General features: G+C 41.5%; 1 protein-coding gene across 7 annotated transcripts in view; it reads right to left on the bottom strand.

Moving 5' to 3' along the window:
* Positions 1–317: 317 nt before the first annotated feature.
* LOC116257349 (alpha-aminoadipic semialdehyde synthase) overlaps positions 318–18,578 on the bottom strand; it is an 85,875-nt gene continuing 67,614 nt past the window's right edge. For 6 of the 7 annotated variants that reach the window (XM_031633990.2, XM_031633986.2, XM_050078707.1 and 3 more), the window contains 8 exons: positions 13,923–14,052; positions 12,947–13,026; positions 2,861–3,019; positions 2,525–2,783; positions 2,043–2,151; positions 1,224–1,385; positions 914–983; positions 319–683 (listed from right to left, as the gene is read on the bottom strand). In XM_031633990.2, the coding sequence (XP_031489850.1) occupies positions 625–683; positions 914–983; positions 1,224–1,385; positions 2,043–2,151; positions 2,525–2,783; positions 2,861–3,019; positions 12,947–13,026; positions 13,923–14,052 (1,028 nt within the window). In that variant the 3' untranslated portion in view covers positions 319–624. Of the gene's footprint in view, positions 684–913; positions 984–1,223; positions 1,386–2,042; positions 2,152–2,524; positions 2,784–2,860; positions 3,020–12,946; positions 13,027–13,922; positions 14,053–18,578 lie in introns of all 7 variants that reach the window. The other variant, XM_050078708.1, reaches the window with a different exon arrangement.

Here is an 18,578-nt window from a genome sequence, read left to right as displayed (position 1 = left end):
GTCCAAGTAAATCCAGAGCTAAGTATCATGTACCAGACAATGGACGTAAGAGGAAGCACCGTGTGGATACTCCATGAACCATACATATCCTTCTTGAAAAACAACGCGTTCTTTTTTCGCCATGAACCATACATATCCTTCTTGAAAAACAACGCGTTCTTTTTTCATCTTTTCTGAAAACAGCAGATCGACACTCGAAACATCGAAAGTAACGCAGGAGTAACAAATTGCATCCACACCTTATTATCATGCGAACTACCGAGCAACAATTAGACTCGTACTATGTTCCACGCCTTCAACCTTTTGATGAATACAAAATACTCCTGAAGAAGGGACTTTTTTTTTTTTTTTTGTTACACAATCATAAATCTCACGAAACATTCAAATCCACAATTTGAAAACGTAGAAGTAACATATAGTAAATGAGAAATTCAAAAAACTTTGTAATTGTCCAGGAAATTGCGAGGCTTGAGGTATATACTACAATACGAGGCCCTCGACAGACTTTCCATTAAATAATTGCTTGTCAACAACAAAATCACCAGAAGAACACTTGACTATATTTGTATGTCTTCAGCAGGATGCAAATGAATGATTGCCGCACATCTAAACTCAAGTATGTATTCAGGAGAGTTCAACCTTTTCTATCAGCTTGATGCCCAATTCTCCTAAAATATCCAAAGCTGAGAAAATAGAACAAAGATAAAACAATTGTTACAAATTGCATGAGTAAACGCACAGAACTGTCTAAGCTGCAATTTTGACTTAAATCAAAATTGTACTGTTTAACAAGCTTCACATGATTAACTTTGCCAATGGAATCAACAGAAAATGTCAGATGTTTCCTGCCGCTCAAGTAATTAATCTTGGCAGGAAAAGTATTAAGTAGAGTTCATAGAAAACAATGTCCTACCTGGAATATAAACTTCTGGTTCAACAGGTCTGAGGACACCCCTTGTTTTGATCTTCTCTTCAAGAAGGAGCTGTTGATATTAAGAATGATAAATGAGACTTAAAGGAGAAAAACTGGCAAAATGTATAGCACTTTAAAGGCAAAAGTTCAATAATGTTCGCTGTTGGCATGGATGCGGGAAATGTGTTGCTAGAAGAGCAGGTAGACTGATTACACAAAAGTAAAGGACCTTCTCAACTAGCAAAAGTAGAAGGTAAACTGATAGGTATATTATGTTCTATGAAGCAAAATTGATGTTCAATCGTAGTACCAGAGCTCCAATAGCAGCTGGAATGCCCACAGTTCGTGCCATTGCAGCAGACATCTTTCCTTTTTCCATTTTTCCCAATTCCAATAGTGTTGCTTGGTGGGTCTTGCATGAGCGGCTATCAGGAAACTGTATTTCCATTTCATGGTGTAGAAGTACCATATCCTACATCAAGGAAACGGATGAGAAATGTCATTGTCTTGCTATTTGTCTGTGTGAAAAAGATAGAAGGAAAGAAACAATAGATTGGAGGCAGCAAAAATATGCTTGCTCATGCTTGCGTTTGCCTGAGCAGGCCTACAATAAGTTCCATGTGTACATCTTGGGGATGAAGCTTCATCTTTACAAGGATTTCTTTTATCCCAGGAATTGGAAAAGGTAATTAAGAAAATCTAAACGGACCTTCATGAAACCTTGACAAGTTTCTTTCAGTAAAAGATAAATCCATCATTAATACTTTAAAGAATAGATTTTCTCTTTGAGATCAATGCAAAATCTCTAGAAAAGCTAGAAGAACTTTCTTGGAATAAATAATTGATCTTTCTATTGCTTCGCATTTTAAAAAAATTTCTGCATTGAACTTCAACTGCATGAAGCTGCTAATTTTGGCTTCCCAAAAAAATGGAAGTCAGCTCCACCAGGAACAAAAAAAAAAAAAAAAGAAAAAAGTTGGACCAAGTAATTGTGACCTAAGACAATCTGGAAAACTTTGACTATCCCTGCTGTATATGAGCTGTAAATGGTTTCATTACATGTTATCAGAACTATCACTGAAACAAGTCAAGTAAGAACAGGCAAGGGATCAGAAAGGAAGACAATTACCTGTTCTGTTTCAGTGTAAGTGAGCCGCTTTTCCATCTGCATGCAGACTACATCAAAAGGGCTTTGGCAAGATTTTGGAATTTCAGAGGCCTCATCCAAACCCAAAAACCTATCACCAAAGAAAACAACTATATGAGCTGGCTAGTGATGTTACAATACCTTTCATGCTTCAGAAAAGATTCACAATACATTACTTTTCCATTTCAACCTACAAACAGCTGGAGTTGGACATTTGCAGAGCCACTCATGGATAAGATAGTCCATGGAGAACATCAGACCCATGCTTGTTGCACTTGTCCAACACAGGACAAAAATAATTTTTCTTAGCTTTAGGTTTTTGAGGCCCCTAAAGACTGATAACTAGGAGCATGGAGCTATGAACAAAGGTGACTATTCTGCCAAATGAGTCGTAATTTGTAAAATTCTAGGTGCAAGCATTGTACTTGATTATGAATAAATATCTGATGGCACCATTAACTCACTTGATTGTTTTAACCGTTTTCTCTGCTTCAGTTTTTTCTTTGCAATGACCAAGCATAGTCAGTCTTTCAACCATTTGAGACTCTTCCAATGCCAAAACAACCGAGTCTGCAGGCTTCTGTAAGTCTTCTTTCATACTAAACTTCAAAAGATATCCAAGGAACTCCTGGAACGTTGGTTTCAGCTCTTCCTTCAGTAGTGGATGTGTTTCAGTGTCAAAAAGACCAATTTTTGCCAGGCTGCTCATTATTTTGCTGAATCCTGGAAGATTGTTGGACATAAAAAAAAAAGGAGAGAAAGGTACTTTGCTTGAAACAAATCAATGAAAAGGTACCCACCTTCATAACGAAGTGTCCCACGCAAGATAGTTGATGCTTCATCAATGATACCATATAAGCGACCATAGACTAAGGAGTCACGATTAGGGATATATTCCAAAGCAAATGCTGGAAGATGCGGAAAACGAATTGTGGTAGCAAAGTCATAAAGTTCATCTCCTACAAAGACAACAAAGTTACAAGTCCAAGTAAGCATTTGGTACTGAATAACCAAGGAAATCTGTACGAGGACATATCAAATTAAGATATATTCCTATTGAATAGTCCATTGGAGTTGACATTAAAACCTTCACGGTTGAATTTTTTATGGACCTGTTCTTGGTCATCTTGAGATACTGTTTAAAACTACAGCACCATGTAATTAAGGCTCACTTAACTTACATAACAACTTTTAGTAGTCTAATTGCTGTTAGCGTATGGGGATCGGGTCTGTTCAGACCCGATCCATTCTCCTTATATCCACACGCCTAAAGTTACTAGGCGGTGGCTCTCTTGTAATATTTTATCTTTTTATGTACAAATCTGTTGTAACCTATTAGGGTTATTCTTTAATTAAAGATTAAGGAACGCAGGGCTGTGTTAAGCCGGCTGCTCCCTTTCCTCCATCGTCTTCTTTCATCCTCTCTTCTCAACATATCTGTTTTGCATACGGAGAGACGAGTACTTTGTGAAGATTCTTACATGGTATCAGAGCCAGGTTGCATCGTCCTCCGGTGAGTGATTTCAGTTTGATGTGATTAGCCCTAATCTGCCCTCAATTCTTTCTTTTCTGGCGTGATCATCCCTCTTTTCAGTTTCTGCCCTAAATCTTGCGTGATTTGCCCTAATTGATTTGTCCTAATCGTTGTGCCCTAATCTTCTCATCGTTTTGCCCTAATTTCTGTCGTTGCCCTAAATCAATTATGGATCAGCCGACCCCCTCTCTTCTATCTTCCAGCTTTCTCTCCCAACTTATTTCTCAAAAGCTGAATCATAGTAACTATTTGACTTGGAAACGTCAAATAGTCCCTTTTATCAAAAGTCATAGACTCTACGGGCATATCGATGGGACCACTCCAGCACCTCCTATGTATATTGACCGTGAAGTGAAGAAGACCGTAGTGGGAGATCAAGCTGCTGGGGCTGCGGCTATGAGTGAAATCAGATTTGAATATGAAACCATTACTGAAAATAATCCTGAGTATGAAGCTTGGCTGGCTCACGACCAGTCCCTTGTTGCCTATATTACTTCTACTTTGTCAGAGGAAGTATTAGGAGGTATTGATGATGATTTAACAGCCCTAGAGTTGTGGTCTACCCTTGCCACCACGTATTCTCAAGTATCCGAAGCACGTTTTCTGCAGTTAAGAAGGCAATTTCAGGACATCAAGCGTGGGACGCGTACTGTTTTGGAATATTTGAATGAAATTAAAAGTGTAAGTGATCAACTTGCTGCCATTGGACATCCCGTCAGCGACAAGGACAAAGTGCAACAAGCCTTGAGTGGACTGGGAACAGATTTTGATATTTTTTGCACAGCCTTGGAAGTCCTACCTATTCTTCCATCTTTCGAAGATCTCAAGGCTAAGTTATTCCAACACGAAGCTAGTCGTGTTCAGTGACAGAATTTGATTCCTTCCAACAGTCACAATGTACTGATCACAAGGACACATGCATTGCAAGGGAATCGCACTCGTACTTGGATTCCTCAGGCAGGAATTGTCACACCCCGACCTTTTTGACACTCAAACATTTTTTTTCTAACATCCAACATCGAGGTGTGACTACACAATAGTTCAAAAAGGAATGAGCCATACAATTCAAAACAATGGGGCAAGCTTTCCATTATATAGCATTTCAATTCAATTGTACATTTGACAAAAATGCCCCAAAATCACAACATCGATGCCTAATCAAAAACAAGGCATCAGTAAAACCAAAAACCCGACGCGCCGGCACTACAAGAACAAAACAAAACCCAAAACCTCCCCAGTAGGACGTGAGTGTAGCCATCTGCTCAGCCTGCTGCCCCGGGTACACCAAAACCTGAAAAAAAGGAAACAACTGAAGGCTTAGCCTTCGCAGTATGGCAACAAGCCAGGAAAAGTCCAAGCCCTCTTAGGTCGGGCTCAGTACACAAACAAACATCAGAACAATCTATCATTATGTCGTGTCAAGACACGACATGCAGACGCCACTCAATGGCTACAATAACATAATTTCAATCACATGCAAGGCATCATCAACATGTCACTTGCATTCATAAGCACAACAGTCACATGCACAACAATCCTATATATTTCAATCACATACATTGCAGTTTCATTACTATCAGTGAATTTACAGTTCCTGTGGGTGCAAACACAGGCACGTGCACACCGCGGGCGGCCCACAGCCGAGAGACAACCCCCGTGGTGGCCCAGAACAGTATGGATCCATCTATCCGCTGCAGCGGTAGAGCACTCATCCATGGATGTGTGAATTCCAAGGAGAGATACTCAGCCTTCCCTAGGACACCCAGGTTGGGAAGGCGGGAGCCTACGCTCCAAGCACATCACACAACAGTACCCTGGGGCCTTGCACCGCCTGCGCTCCGAACAGGCGAGACCAGTGGCGAAAGTGGGACAACTCCCATATACATAGTCACATCCCACTGGCCTCTCATCTCTTATTCTTTCATTCTTATACTTATACTTGCACAAACACATTTAACTGGCTAGCTCCTGAGGTTGGTTCACTTCACGAGTGAACCCACACCTCCAATTGCCTCCACACGAGGGTTACACATAACCACAACAGTTTTGGCTAGCCGTCATAACAATATGGGTACAACTACCCACTGTGCAAACATTTGCATCATTGCCCGCGGCAATGAGTATTCAAAAAACATAACATTCACATTCATCATCATAACAATCACATCTTTGAAAACTTAGCCAAACCACAGAAAGTAGTCTCAATCTGTGGTGGGCTCGTAGCTGTCCTATGCAGTTATCATGCTAGAATGCTTTCTAATGCACCATTGGGGTCGAGGAGACACTCGACTCGATACCCCGCCTCATCTGTCCTAAACAGTTATCAATTCTAGCATGCACATGCAATGCGTAACATTATCAAAACAATTACTATAAGTCTTTCAAAACAATTCATATCATATATCAATTTATGTACATGCATACACATATTCATTCACGGAACACTCAATCAATTCATATCACAAATCCTAGGATCCCATGATCCTAGGAACACACATTCATTCACTTGCCCAGGCAGGGATTTGCCTGGAATGTCGCCATACCTGTGGCGCGTTCACAAGAATCTTCAAAATGCCTCGAGCTTCGAATCCGGTAACTCAAGGTCGACGGGACGTACCCGGTGAACCTGCAGACACAAACACAAGATAAGATTCCTACTACAAACCTCAACAATTCAAACAAAAACAAAACAAGGTCATTGAGACACGCGTCATCGCCTCAAGAGGGTGTCGACGGGTAGTGTCGACCCACAAGTTCTCCAATAGGGTCACTTCCCACTCCTAGCTGTGCCAATAGATGCCAAAACTCAAAGCCATCAATCCGTCTATCACTAACGCCTTTCTCAAAATTCCCTTTTTCTTAAATCAAGGCGTCTACCCCAAAGATATTTCCAACTTATGTACGTTATCCCTATTTAACTCCAAGATGCACCCGTTCACAAAAACGCGTGCTACAGGCTCACTAAAACGGTCCTAAATCTTCCCCTCAACCTCACAAACTCTACCATGTCTCCCCTAATGCTTCGAAAATTAATCTATCATGCTTAAATGATCATCCAAAATATGAATCTTCGCTTCCCAACATAATCGCAAGCTTTTCCCCAAAAACGAAATCACTAACATGTGTTCCAAATAATCAATTCAAAGCTCTAGCATGCTCAACCAATAATTATGAGCGTTCCAAAGAGAAATATATCATAAAAATAGGTTCAATTTCGCCTTGCTCACCCCGATTGAAGGTCTAAACTGTTGTAATCCTCCCGGCAGCCACCTCACGCGTCCAAGTGGTCCCCAAACGGCTAAAATCCTCCAATGCCGCCACTACCAAGGCCTTCTCTAATTGCTGTTACGAGGGGGAAGACAAATCCCCAAGCTGAAAACGGATCCAACAGTGATAGCACAGTGAAAATCAGTGAGAGAAAGTACTTGATTGGAGAAAAATCGAAAACGAGCAGAAAATGGGGAGAGGGTTCGGTCAAAAGGGGAAAAGAAGGCAGTGAGGGGAGAGGACGGGAGAGAAGAGAGAGAGACGGTGGAGAGTGAGACGAGTGACAGTGGGAGAGGGAGAGTCGTTCGGTAGAGAGGGGAGACGAGAGACAGTGGGAGAGGGAGGGTCGTTCGGTGGAGAGGGGAGACGAGAGACGGTGGGAGAGGGAGAAGGGAAAGAAAACGGGAAGGAGAAGAAAAGAGAAGAGAGGAAGAGGCAGGGGACGACAGGGTTCACCTCAACGCCGCCGTCGTCGCCGCCGCCGCCGCCGTCGCCTTCTTCCCTGAGCTCCGGTCGTGGGTAAGGAAGAGACGGTAAGAGGAAAGCGAAGGAGAAGAGAATGCGAGGGAGGAGGGACAGCGTCGGGCTCCTCTCGCGTGGGGCTAGGGTCCGGGTCTGGACCCTGACCCGACCCGCTCCGCCCAAACGCCGCGCGTTACAGGAATGGGAAGAGGGATTCTCCCAACACCACAGGGCATGAACACTACATCTGCCACATCTAGAAGGGTTCCGACTTGTTTCTATTGCAACAAGAGGGGACATGTAAAGTCAGAATGTTGGCACAACCCGCAGAACAAAAATAATCAGATTAGACGTGAGAACAAGGCAGCAGCAGGGTCAGCTTCATCATCATCTGGATCTAATGTTTCAGCAGACGTACAACAACTCCTCATGACAGCCCTGTCTAAGCTTCATTTGAAACAAAACGAGCAAGGAGAATGGTATGTGGACTCTGGAGCAGCAGCCCATGTTACTGGTGACGCAGGTAATCTCTCTAGTGCTCTCCCTTATTTAGATAAAGGCTCAGTTGTCACGGGAGATGGTTCCCATCACACAATATCACACATTGGAAATGTACAAATTTCTATGGGCTCTTCTTCGATTCCATTAAAGAATGTTCTTGTTGTTCCAAGTGTCAAGAAAAATATTATTTCAGTGTCCAAGCTTATTGATGATACTCAATCCTCTGTTGAATTCACACCCTCTTCTGTTTATGTCAAGGATGCTCGAACCAAGAAGACATTCGCTGAGGGCACTCGCAAAGGAGATATGTATGTCCTTAAAGGAGCTCCACAGATGTCAAAATCTCACCCTTCTGATTCATGTTTTCCAAGTCATAGTGAAGTCAATGTCACTGAGTATAATAAACCATCCATTTGGCATGGCCGGTTAGCTCATTGTAGTCAATCTTTTGTTCGAAGTCTTGTTGCAGATGGGCTCTTAGATAAGTCCAGTCTGAGTTATGTCAGTGAGTCCAGCATGTGCTCGAGTTGTCATATCTGTAAGAGCCATGCCCTTCTTTTTCAATTAATAAATAAAAGAGCTCCAAAGGTTTTTGACACCATATATTCTGATGTTTGGGGGCCTGCTCCAGTTCCTTCTTCTTCTGGGAGTAGATACTATGTCATTTTTGTTGATTCATATTCCCGATATACTTGGATCCATTTCATGAAACACAAATCAGAAGTTTTTCGCCTATTCACTCAATTTCATGCCTTAGTTCAAAATAAATATTCCAGTAATATTGTGCATTTTCAATGTGATGGTGGTGGTGAATTTATTTCTAATGAATTTACTGAGTACTTACTAGATAATGGGATCACTAGACAAATTTCATGTCCGCATACACCTCAGCAAAACGAAATTGCTGAAAGGAAACACAGGCACATTGTTGAAAGTGCACTTAGCATGATGCATGAAACAGACTTACCTATGACATTGTGGACCAAGGCTTTCCATACGGCTGTACATGTTATAAATCGATTGCCATTGACTTTGCTTGATGGAAAATCACCATTTTTTCTTTTACACCAAGAGCAGCCACGTTATGAGGAGTTGCGTGTTTTTGGATGTGTGTGCTATGTGCATGTTGATGTTTCCTTGCGAAACAAATTTCAAGATCGTGCTGTTTTATGTAGATTTATAGGGTATGCAGAAAATTACAAGGGTTATAGGTGTTACAATCCTAAAACTGGGCGTGTACATATTTCACGGCATGTTGTATTTGATGAGAACAGGTTACAGGATCCCAAGGCTACTTCTGTGACACTCAAGGACAAAAATGAAGTTTATGATACTTGGCTTCATGCTGAAATCTTAAGACAAGGGGCAGCAATGTTGACTGAGCACAATGAGCAAGTTGTTAATGAGCCCGAGACATCTGTAAGTAGTTCCTTGAGCAGCACTACTTCCTTGGACAGCATGCATTCATCTTCTCAGCCCAGTGAGCCACCTATGCATAATCGGTTCTCAGGCCTGGTATATTCTAGGCGATCAGTTCCTACTGCAGTTCCATGCCAATCACAACGCGTGCGACATCCTATTGATAGATGGGTGAGCTATAACAGTTTTTCTTTGGATTTTCAGCTGTTTATGACAGAAGTCAGCAAAAAGGTGGAACCAACATCTTATCACAATGCAAGTAAGGAAAAATGTTGGGTTGAAGCTATGAATGAGGAAATGGCAACCTTGCATGAATGTCAGACTTGGCAGATTGTCCCTCGTCCAGCTGATAAGAATGTTAAGAATGTTGTGGGATCCAAATGGGTTTATAAACTGAAATATAAACCAGATGGTAGCATTGATCGGTATAAAGCACGACTTGTGGCGCGCGGTTTCACTCAGCAATATGGGGAAGATTATGATGAAACATTCAGTCCAGTCATCAAGATGAGAACAATCCGTGTCATTATTTCTCTTGCAGTCTCGTATGGATGGCCTCTCTATCAATTAGATGTCAAAAATGCTTTTCTTCATGGAATTCTTAAGGAAGAGGTATACATGGAGCAACCTCCCGGCTACACTACTCATGATTCTCAAAAATGGGTTTGCAAATTACACAAGTCTCTATATGGGTTGAAGCAAGCTTCTAGGTCATGGTTTGATCGTTTTTCTCATCACATACAACAAATTGGTTTTCTCCGAAGCTCTCTCGATCACTCTTTGTTTATCTATCGCACTGGAGAAGCTACCACCTTGTTACTTATCTATGTTGATGATATTGTTATAACTGGGAATTCTTCTTCACATATATCTTATGTTAAAGGTATGTTGAAGCAAGAATTCAAGATGAAGGATCTGGGAGAATTACGATATTTTTTGGGTGTTGAACTTGACAGGACAAATGATAGTTTGACTCTTACACAGCACAAGTATACCCTTGCTGTTTTGGATAGGGCATGTATGACTAATTGCAAACCCATCACTACCCCCAGTGTTTTGAATACTAAATTGACTGCATCTGATGGAACTGCTGCATATTCCAATCCCACATTCTATCGCAGCATTGTTGGTATGTTACAATACCTTACTTTTACTCGCCCAGACATAGTATATGCTGTAAATCAGATTTCTCAGTTCATGCATGCACCCACTGAAGGACATATGGATGCTGCTAAGCGGATCCTACGATATCTCAAAGCTACTCTTGGAGATGGACTAGTCTACACCAAATGTTCCAATGTTTCTCTTGGACATAGCATATATACATATACTGATGCCGACTGGGCAGGCGATCCCGATGACCGACGATCAGTTTCAGGTTTCTGTCTCTTTCTTGATTCTAATCTCATTTGTTGGAGCAGTAAAAAGCAGTGTGCTGTTGCACGATCTAGCACTGAGGCAGAATATAGAGCAATGGCTGCAGGGACGGCTGAAGCGTCATGGTTACGTCATTTACTTGGGGAGCTCAATCTTCCTATTGTTCGGTCATCATTACTATGTGACAATCAAAGTGCGATAAAAATTGCTTTCAATCCCATTTTGCATAATCGCACCAAACATATAGAGATTGATCAACATTTCATTCGTCAGAAGGTTGAAGAAGCCGAGATCTTGCCTACTTATATATCCACCAATGAACAGATAGCTGATCTTCTTACCAAAGGTCTCACAGGGCAGCATTTTTGAGATTTGAAGAACAAGTTGTGCATGATCAAATCTCATGCACAACTTGAGCGGAGCTGTTAGCGTATGGGGATCGGGTCTGTTCAGGCCCGATCCATTCTCCTTATATCCACACGCCTAAAGTTACTAGGCGGTGGCTCTCTTGTAATATTTTATCTTTTTATGTACAAATCTGTTGTAACCTATTAGGGTTATTCTTTAATTAAAGATTAAGGAACGCAGGGCTGTGTTAAGCCGGCTGCTCCCTTTCCTCCATCGTCTTCTTTCATCCTCTCTTCTCAACATATCTGTTTTGCATACGGAGAGACGAGTACTTTGTGAAGATTCTTACAATTGCAAACATGTTCTTTAGATTTCTGACTGAAAATCACCCATCAGTTTGGAAATAGTGACATGGGAGCCTCAAGTGTACATAGGCAATAGTGAAGCACATCAGGACAAGTCTAAGGCAAGTATCCACATTTAACAAAAAAGCCACATAATATATAGCCTATGTCACATGGGTGAGGAGCATTTTAAAAAAAACCTGGCAGGGAAAAAACTATATATATATATATATATATATATATGGGAAAACTGGGAGCTCATAGACCCCTCATAAACTAAACCTACCAATTATCATCTAGGTTGTCGATTTCAAGGAGATCAAATGGTTGATATTAAGTTGCAAATACAAAAGTTAGAGCCCACAATACCCTTCAAATGGGGGGAGGAGAGAGAGACGGAAGCAAATGAGTTTCATTAATGAAACCTCTTTGAAGGGTATTTCGGACTCTTAAAAAACAACTCAGGTTTGCAGCTTAATTTCCACCATTTAGTCTGGTTTAAATCCACAATGTAAATAATTCCCACCAAATGTCTGTTACCTACCTGCTTTCCTATATATATATATATATATATATATATATATATATATGTGTGTTGAAACAGAAAAGGAATAGAACAGTCGCCAAGCACAGATTTAACGTAGAAAACCCCTCAACTAGAGGGACAAAACCACGAGTGAGGAGGACTGGTGCCCACTAGCAGCCAGACACTCTCTCTCTTCAATATTTCATTCACACAGAAAATTAGGGTTTACAATGACATAAGTAGAGCCTTAACAGGAACACACAGTGGACCGGGTCCAGACCCAGACCCGTAATAAAACACGTCAACAATATATATACATTTATATATATATATATATATATATATATATATATATATATATATCACAGAAGACGAGGAGAAAGTCGAACAGCCCATGTTCACTTTTTTCATTTCCTGTCCCCCTTCCCTGTGCCTTACCACCACCCCACCCACCCCCCCTGCCCTGCCCCCTTTTTTGCTTCTTGGACCGGCAGATAACAGCCCACCAGGGCAGGTAGTCAAAAACACTTTAACCTTCTTCGACCATGAATTTTGTATTGTATGTCCTATTCGTTTATGCTTTTGGGGCACATTAAATATTAAAAGTAATACAACTTATTATGCTCTTCTCACTGTCGTTTATGCACATCAGTGTGAGACTATTGTTGAAAGAAACATGATATGTATTTTAAGGCTGTTTTAGGAAACCTGAAAAATATATTCTGCTACCTATTTTTTTTAATAATTCCTATTTAATCAGGGACTAGGGTCAATAGACATGTCGAACTTTTATTTCCTCACTCTCTATCCTTTCTTTCTTTGCCATTATTTTCTGCCGCAACAAGTATTAATTGAACAAACTTTTGCAGATTGCACTTATACCATGAACGACCTTAAGATTATTATACCTTTTCTCCAATATTTGTTCTCGTGTGGATACCATTACTCGATGATTTCTACGATCTTACTAGGACTCAAATTTCATCTTCAACAACAGAACAGGCAACAGTTCCACAATGTTATGTTTAACATTCTGTAGAAGTGTGTTAATATTCTCAATATGATTACAGGTACACCCTTAACACCATATAGAGGATAGGTAACTCACCTTTTACACTAACAGTTTCTCCTTGCCGCTTAAAAATGGCTGGGTTGCATCCTGCCTTGATGGCACCAGCAGGATTCCAACTGTAAATTTATAAAATGATAGTTTCAATTTAAGGAATCACATGTCCAGGAGAAGGTAAATAAGAAAGCAATAATGAGCTTAAGCAATAAAGAGGGAAAAAATTAAACACGCATTATAATCCTGTTGATGGGTATCCACATCCAAGCCATTCATTTTTGCCTCGAATTCCAGACATTTTTGTATGTAAACATACAGACTTATTCTTGGGTTGACAGGTAAAAGTTTGATTTTTTCCAAAGAAGGAAGGACCTTGATAATCTAACTTGTCGCTATAAGTCACTGAAAGCCTCAAGATGGACAAACTATTCTATAGAAACCATAATCCATAGGTAGGATCACCATGTTCAATAAGGAAGCCGCTATAATTGCATGCATGCATGGAAAAGAAACAAATGATGACCATCATGTTGAATCCATAAATATCAAAAATGGGTTGCAATTTCCTTGACTTATAAAAGACCCATTCCCTTTCATAAAATGGACCGAGAAGAAACTTTGCATAAGTAGTACAAATTACAAAAGTGATGAAAAGGTACAAGGATCTACGGATCATATCCATATCTAAAAACCAGACTCTGAAGAACCAAAGATGGTGCCAACAATTTTGAAATTTAGGAAGACCATTGACAATAAAAAAAGCAAGTTTTAGATCCCCTCAAAATAGGGGTTTATTAAGAGGAACGAAAAAACAACCACACCATCCAACAAACGAACAAGAGTAAAATGACTGGATATCAAGTCATATCACAATAAAAACAGAAATCTTGTTTTATTTCGGTTTCACACAACAAAGTAAAGTATATCTAGGAGATGGTTTATAACTAGCATTCTAGAAAAGACTGTTCAAGCAGACTTGAGTCAAGGAGCAAAGGAGTTGCAACTTGCAATCATGCACCTGAATTTATATGCTAATGGGTTGTTTGCTGCTGCAGGAGAAGGAAGACCACCACAATATGAAACAAATGAACTTATTTTGCCTCCTGTAGCGTGTGCTTCATCAATCATCTTCATTGCCATCATATGATCTAGAAGCAAAAAAGCTTGTTAATGAATATTAGAACCCATCTAGACTGCTGTGTCATCTATAATACAAGTCTGGTTGCAACAAAAAACATGATATTAATTATTTTCCCATCACAGTAGCCAGGAAGAGAGGTCGAATTTTTAGAGATTCATGCAACATTGACAAGTCAATATGGTTTTTGTTGAAACAGTAAAACGAGAAGAACAAAGAACAAACACGGATGTAACGTGGAAAACCCCTCAACTAGAGGGAAAAAACCACGGGTGAGGAGGACTGGTACCCACTAGCAACCAGACACTCTCTTTCTTAGATTTTCATTCACACTGAAAATTAGGGTTAACAATGACATAAGTAGAGCTTAATTAGGAACGCACACTGGACCGGGTCCAGACCCGGACCCATTTACCAAAACATGTCAACACTCCCCCTCAAGTTGGACATACATATCAAACATGCCCAACTTGGATACATTTTTCTCAAACAGAGTACAAGGAAGAGTTTTAGTCAGAACATCAACAGTTTGGCCTTCAGACTTCATGTAGGATAAAATCAATTCTTTGGCATCAATCCTCTCACGAATGAAGTGACGATCAATCTCAACATGCTTAGTTCTGTCATGTAGTACCGGGTTGTTGGCTAAGTTGATCGCAGACTTATTATCACAGTACATCTTCATTGGTCCTTCAGTTCTTATTCAAATATCAGTCAACAATACCTTCAGCCACAGTAATTTAGACATTCCCGTAGCAACAACTCTATATTCAGCCGCAGGAACAAACTTCTTGTCTCTTGCTCCTCCGAACAACAAGATTTTCCCCTAAGTAAACACAGTACCCTGAAGTAGATCTTCTAGTATCAACACAGTCTACCTAGTCTGCATCGGAATGCCCTTCGATCTCAATAGGCCCTTGTTTCATATATAGAAGTCCCTTGCCTGGATTCCTCTTCAAGTAGCATAAGATTCTGTCGACAACCTTCAAGTGAGCATCCGTAGGAGCATGCATGAACTGACTCATCACATTTACAGCAAAGGTGATATCTGGTCTAGTGAGAGTAAGATAGATCAACTTTCCAACTAGACGTTAATACCTCCCCTTGGCCTCTTCACAAAGAGGTTCTCCATCCCTAATATTGAGCTTGTGTCCAACATCCAGAAGAGTAGAAGCAGGTCTACACCCTAGTTTTTCTGTCTCATTCAGTAAATCCAAGGTATACTTTATTTCATTCAGCACAAGGTTCGTACATGACCCAAAAAATATCTTAGTTTGCCAAGGTCCTTGAGATCAAATTCGACAGCCAGTAAAGAGTAAACCCTTTAATCTTGTTATCTCATCTTCATTATCGCCTGTGACAATCATATCATCAACATAGACTAACAAAAGGGTAACCTTACCATCAACATTGACTGATTGCCAGTAAAGAGTAAACCCTTTAATCTTGTGTATGTTGATGATATGATAGTCACAGGTGACGATGAAGAAGAGAAAAGGAAGATGAAGAAAAGGTTAGCTGCTGAATTTGATCTTAAAGATTTGGGTAAACTAAAGTACTTTTTGGGGATAGAGATTGCTCGGTCAGATACAGGGCTGGTTATGAGCCAAAGGAAATACACTCTGGATCTTCTAAAGGAGACAGGCAAACTTGGATGTAGGCCCTTTCTAACTCCAATGGAGTCCGGTACAAAGATAAGCATCAAAACTAGCAACATCCTAGATGAGGAAGGAAAAGGGCGGTATCAGAGGCTGGTTGGTAAGCTCATCTATCTTACTCTTACTCGCCCTGATATTACTTATGCTGTAAATGTGTTGAGTCAGTTTATGCATGCTCCTACTGATTGTCACTGGAAGAGTGCAGAAAGAGTGTTGGGGTACCTAAAGAATGACCCAGGAAAAGGATTACTCTATACTCAGCAAGACCAACTTAATATTGAAGGATACTCTGACGCAGATTGGGCATGATGTACTGATACTAGGAGGTCTACCACAGGGTACTGCATCTTTCTGGGGGGTAACCTCGTTGTATGGAGAAGTAAAAGGCAGGAAGTTTGCTCTAGATCCAGTGCTGAGGTTGAATATCTGCGGAAACAGAACTAATAATCCATACTTTAACCTGACTATCTTCCAATGCCCAAGTAGCCCATCGCGGATCGGTTTTAGAAGGTGCAGGCTTCTCCCCAGTAATGTAGGACAGGCGACCACGACTGGTTATCCCAATTTCTAGGGCAGCAGACCAAGAGAGATAGTTATCCTTGTTCAGCCGGATGGAGGTGACTTGAACAGGCAAGATCTCGCTCTTGGTATTGCTGCCCGAGTCTAGGGCATCATCGATCTTGAAGGACATCTCATCGGCCATCACAATCACCAAGGAGAAGGAATACCCAGCACCAGAGACGACAAACAAGAGGCAGCGACGCTAGACGACGGCAGCGCTGGACGGCGGCGGCGCTGGACGGCGGCGGCGCTGGACGGCGGCGACGTTGAAGAGGGCGACGACGCTGGAGGGCGGTGGCGGCGCAGCAGCGGTGGAAAAAACGCTCACTGGATGGCGGCAGCACTGGACGGCGGCGGCGCAGCAGCTGCGGAAAAACGGCGGAAACAGCAGCGGCGGAAAAACGGCGGAAACACGACTAGCACACCAACGATCTCTCACGCATTGGCTCTGATACCATGTAGAAACACACACCAAGATGGAGAGAAAGAGAAGAAATACACAATATACGTGGAAAACCTCAAAGAGGTGAAAAACCACGGAGAAGCTTTAACCTAGGGGCACAACCGCAACCCTAGGAGAGAGAAAATGTTATTCCACTTAATCGACAATTACACCATAAGTGGGATTAAATAAGAGAGAGACCCGCCTAGGGTACCGAGCCACTCTCGGTACCCGTGCCCATGGGACCGGGTCTATATCCAGACCCAGTTCCCTATACACGATATGTTAACAATTTCAATAATAAGATTTTGAAGGATACATATAGCTGCAGAACGTTCCTTCAAAAGGAAAACCCAACTAGCACGAGAGAAATCATCAACAACGACCAAATAATACCAAAATTTAGACCGGCTAGCAGTACGGCTAGGCCCCCACACATCGACATGAAGAAAATCAAACATACTATGACTCGAAGGACTTAGACTCGAAGGAAAACTACTCCTAGTGTGTTTTCCAAGTTGACAAGCTTCACATTGAAGTGACTCTGACATGGAAAGCTGAGGAAACAAGCAACGAAGTTTTGACACTGATGGATGCCCAAGTCTGAGATGCCACTAGGGACTGGTAGGTTTGGATGGAACTGATGTAGCAGCTATGTCCATGGCCGCAGACAGGAAATAGACTCCCCCTCGTTCATGGCCTTCACCAATCATCCTTCCAGTCCGTAAGTCCTGAAACTAACACGAACCAGGATAAAAAATGACTCTACAGTTCAAACCATGAGTTAGCCCTTTAACTGAGAGAAGATGAGTGGGAAAATCAGGAGCAAACAACACGTTATTCATAGTTAAACAATCAGAAATTTTCACACTGCCCCAACCGATAATATGAGAGAATCTCCCATCTGCAAGCTTCACCTGTCTAGGTTGAGGAAAATGGTGAAGCACGGTGAATAAGTTTGGTCTACTGCAAAAGTGCTTGGAGGCTCCAAAATCAATAATCCATGACATACCTGGATCTCGGTTCTGCATAGTGGTGGAAAGAGCATAATCACCCACAACTGTAGACGCCAAGGAGGAAGATGAAGCTTTCTGAGCCAAAAATTGTTTATACTCTGATTTACTCATACTAACAGTGACATTTTCTACATTTGATTCTGTATGGTCATCTTCAACATGTGAAGCTTTTGGGATATGAGACAAGTTCTTGATCTGTGATGACTCGGAGCCTCGGATCATAGGGCGACCATGTTTATTCCAGCATCTATCTTCTAGATGACCAAGTCTTCCACAGAACGTGCATTGAAATCTACCACGTCCACCTCCTGAACTACGACCTCCTCTCACTCTATTGAAGGTCTGTCCTCGGCTTCCTGAGATGGCTAAGGACTGCCCACGACCTCCTGGGACAGCTAATGCTGAAGAAGGTGCATCAGTTGAAGATGGAGATAGAGTCACCGCCAGACGAACTTAGCCTATTATAGGCCTCAGCAAGGTCTGGAATTTCAGCCCCAGTCAACATTTGGGCTTTGGCCACTGCAAAATCAGGAGATAACCCAGCTAAAAATTTCGCCACCATGTGCTGCTCAAAGTGGGTTTTGTAGCATGATTGAAACGGGGGACGTAGGGCTTTGAGCCTCTCATAGGCTGATTTGACTGACGCAAAGTATTGGGCCAGATCTGAGTCACCTTGTTGGAGTTTAAGAAGTTCTTCTTCAACCTGCAAGACTTTGCTCATATTCTTATCATGGGAATAAGTTTGCTTCAGAAATTCCCACATATGCTTGGCAGAGGTATAATAAGTAATTGTAGGAGTGATGTGTGCCTGCACACTATTCATAATCCATGACATCACAATATTGCTATCTTCCTCCCA

The sequence above is a fragment of the Nymphaea colorata genome, chromosome 7 (genome assembly GCF_008831285.2).
Source record: "Nymphaea colorata isolate Beijing-Zhang1983 chromosome 7, ASM883128v2, whole genome shotgun sequence".
Lineage (NCBI taxonomy): Eukaryota > Viridiplantae > Streptophyta > Magnoliopsida > Nymphaeales > Nymphaeaceae > Nymphaea > Nymphaea colorata.
Note: the sequence above shows the minus strand (reverse complement) of the source record. Positions and strands in the feature narration are given on the sequence as shown.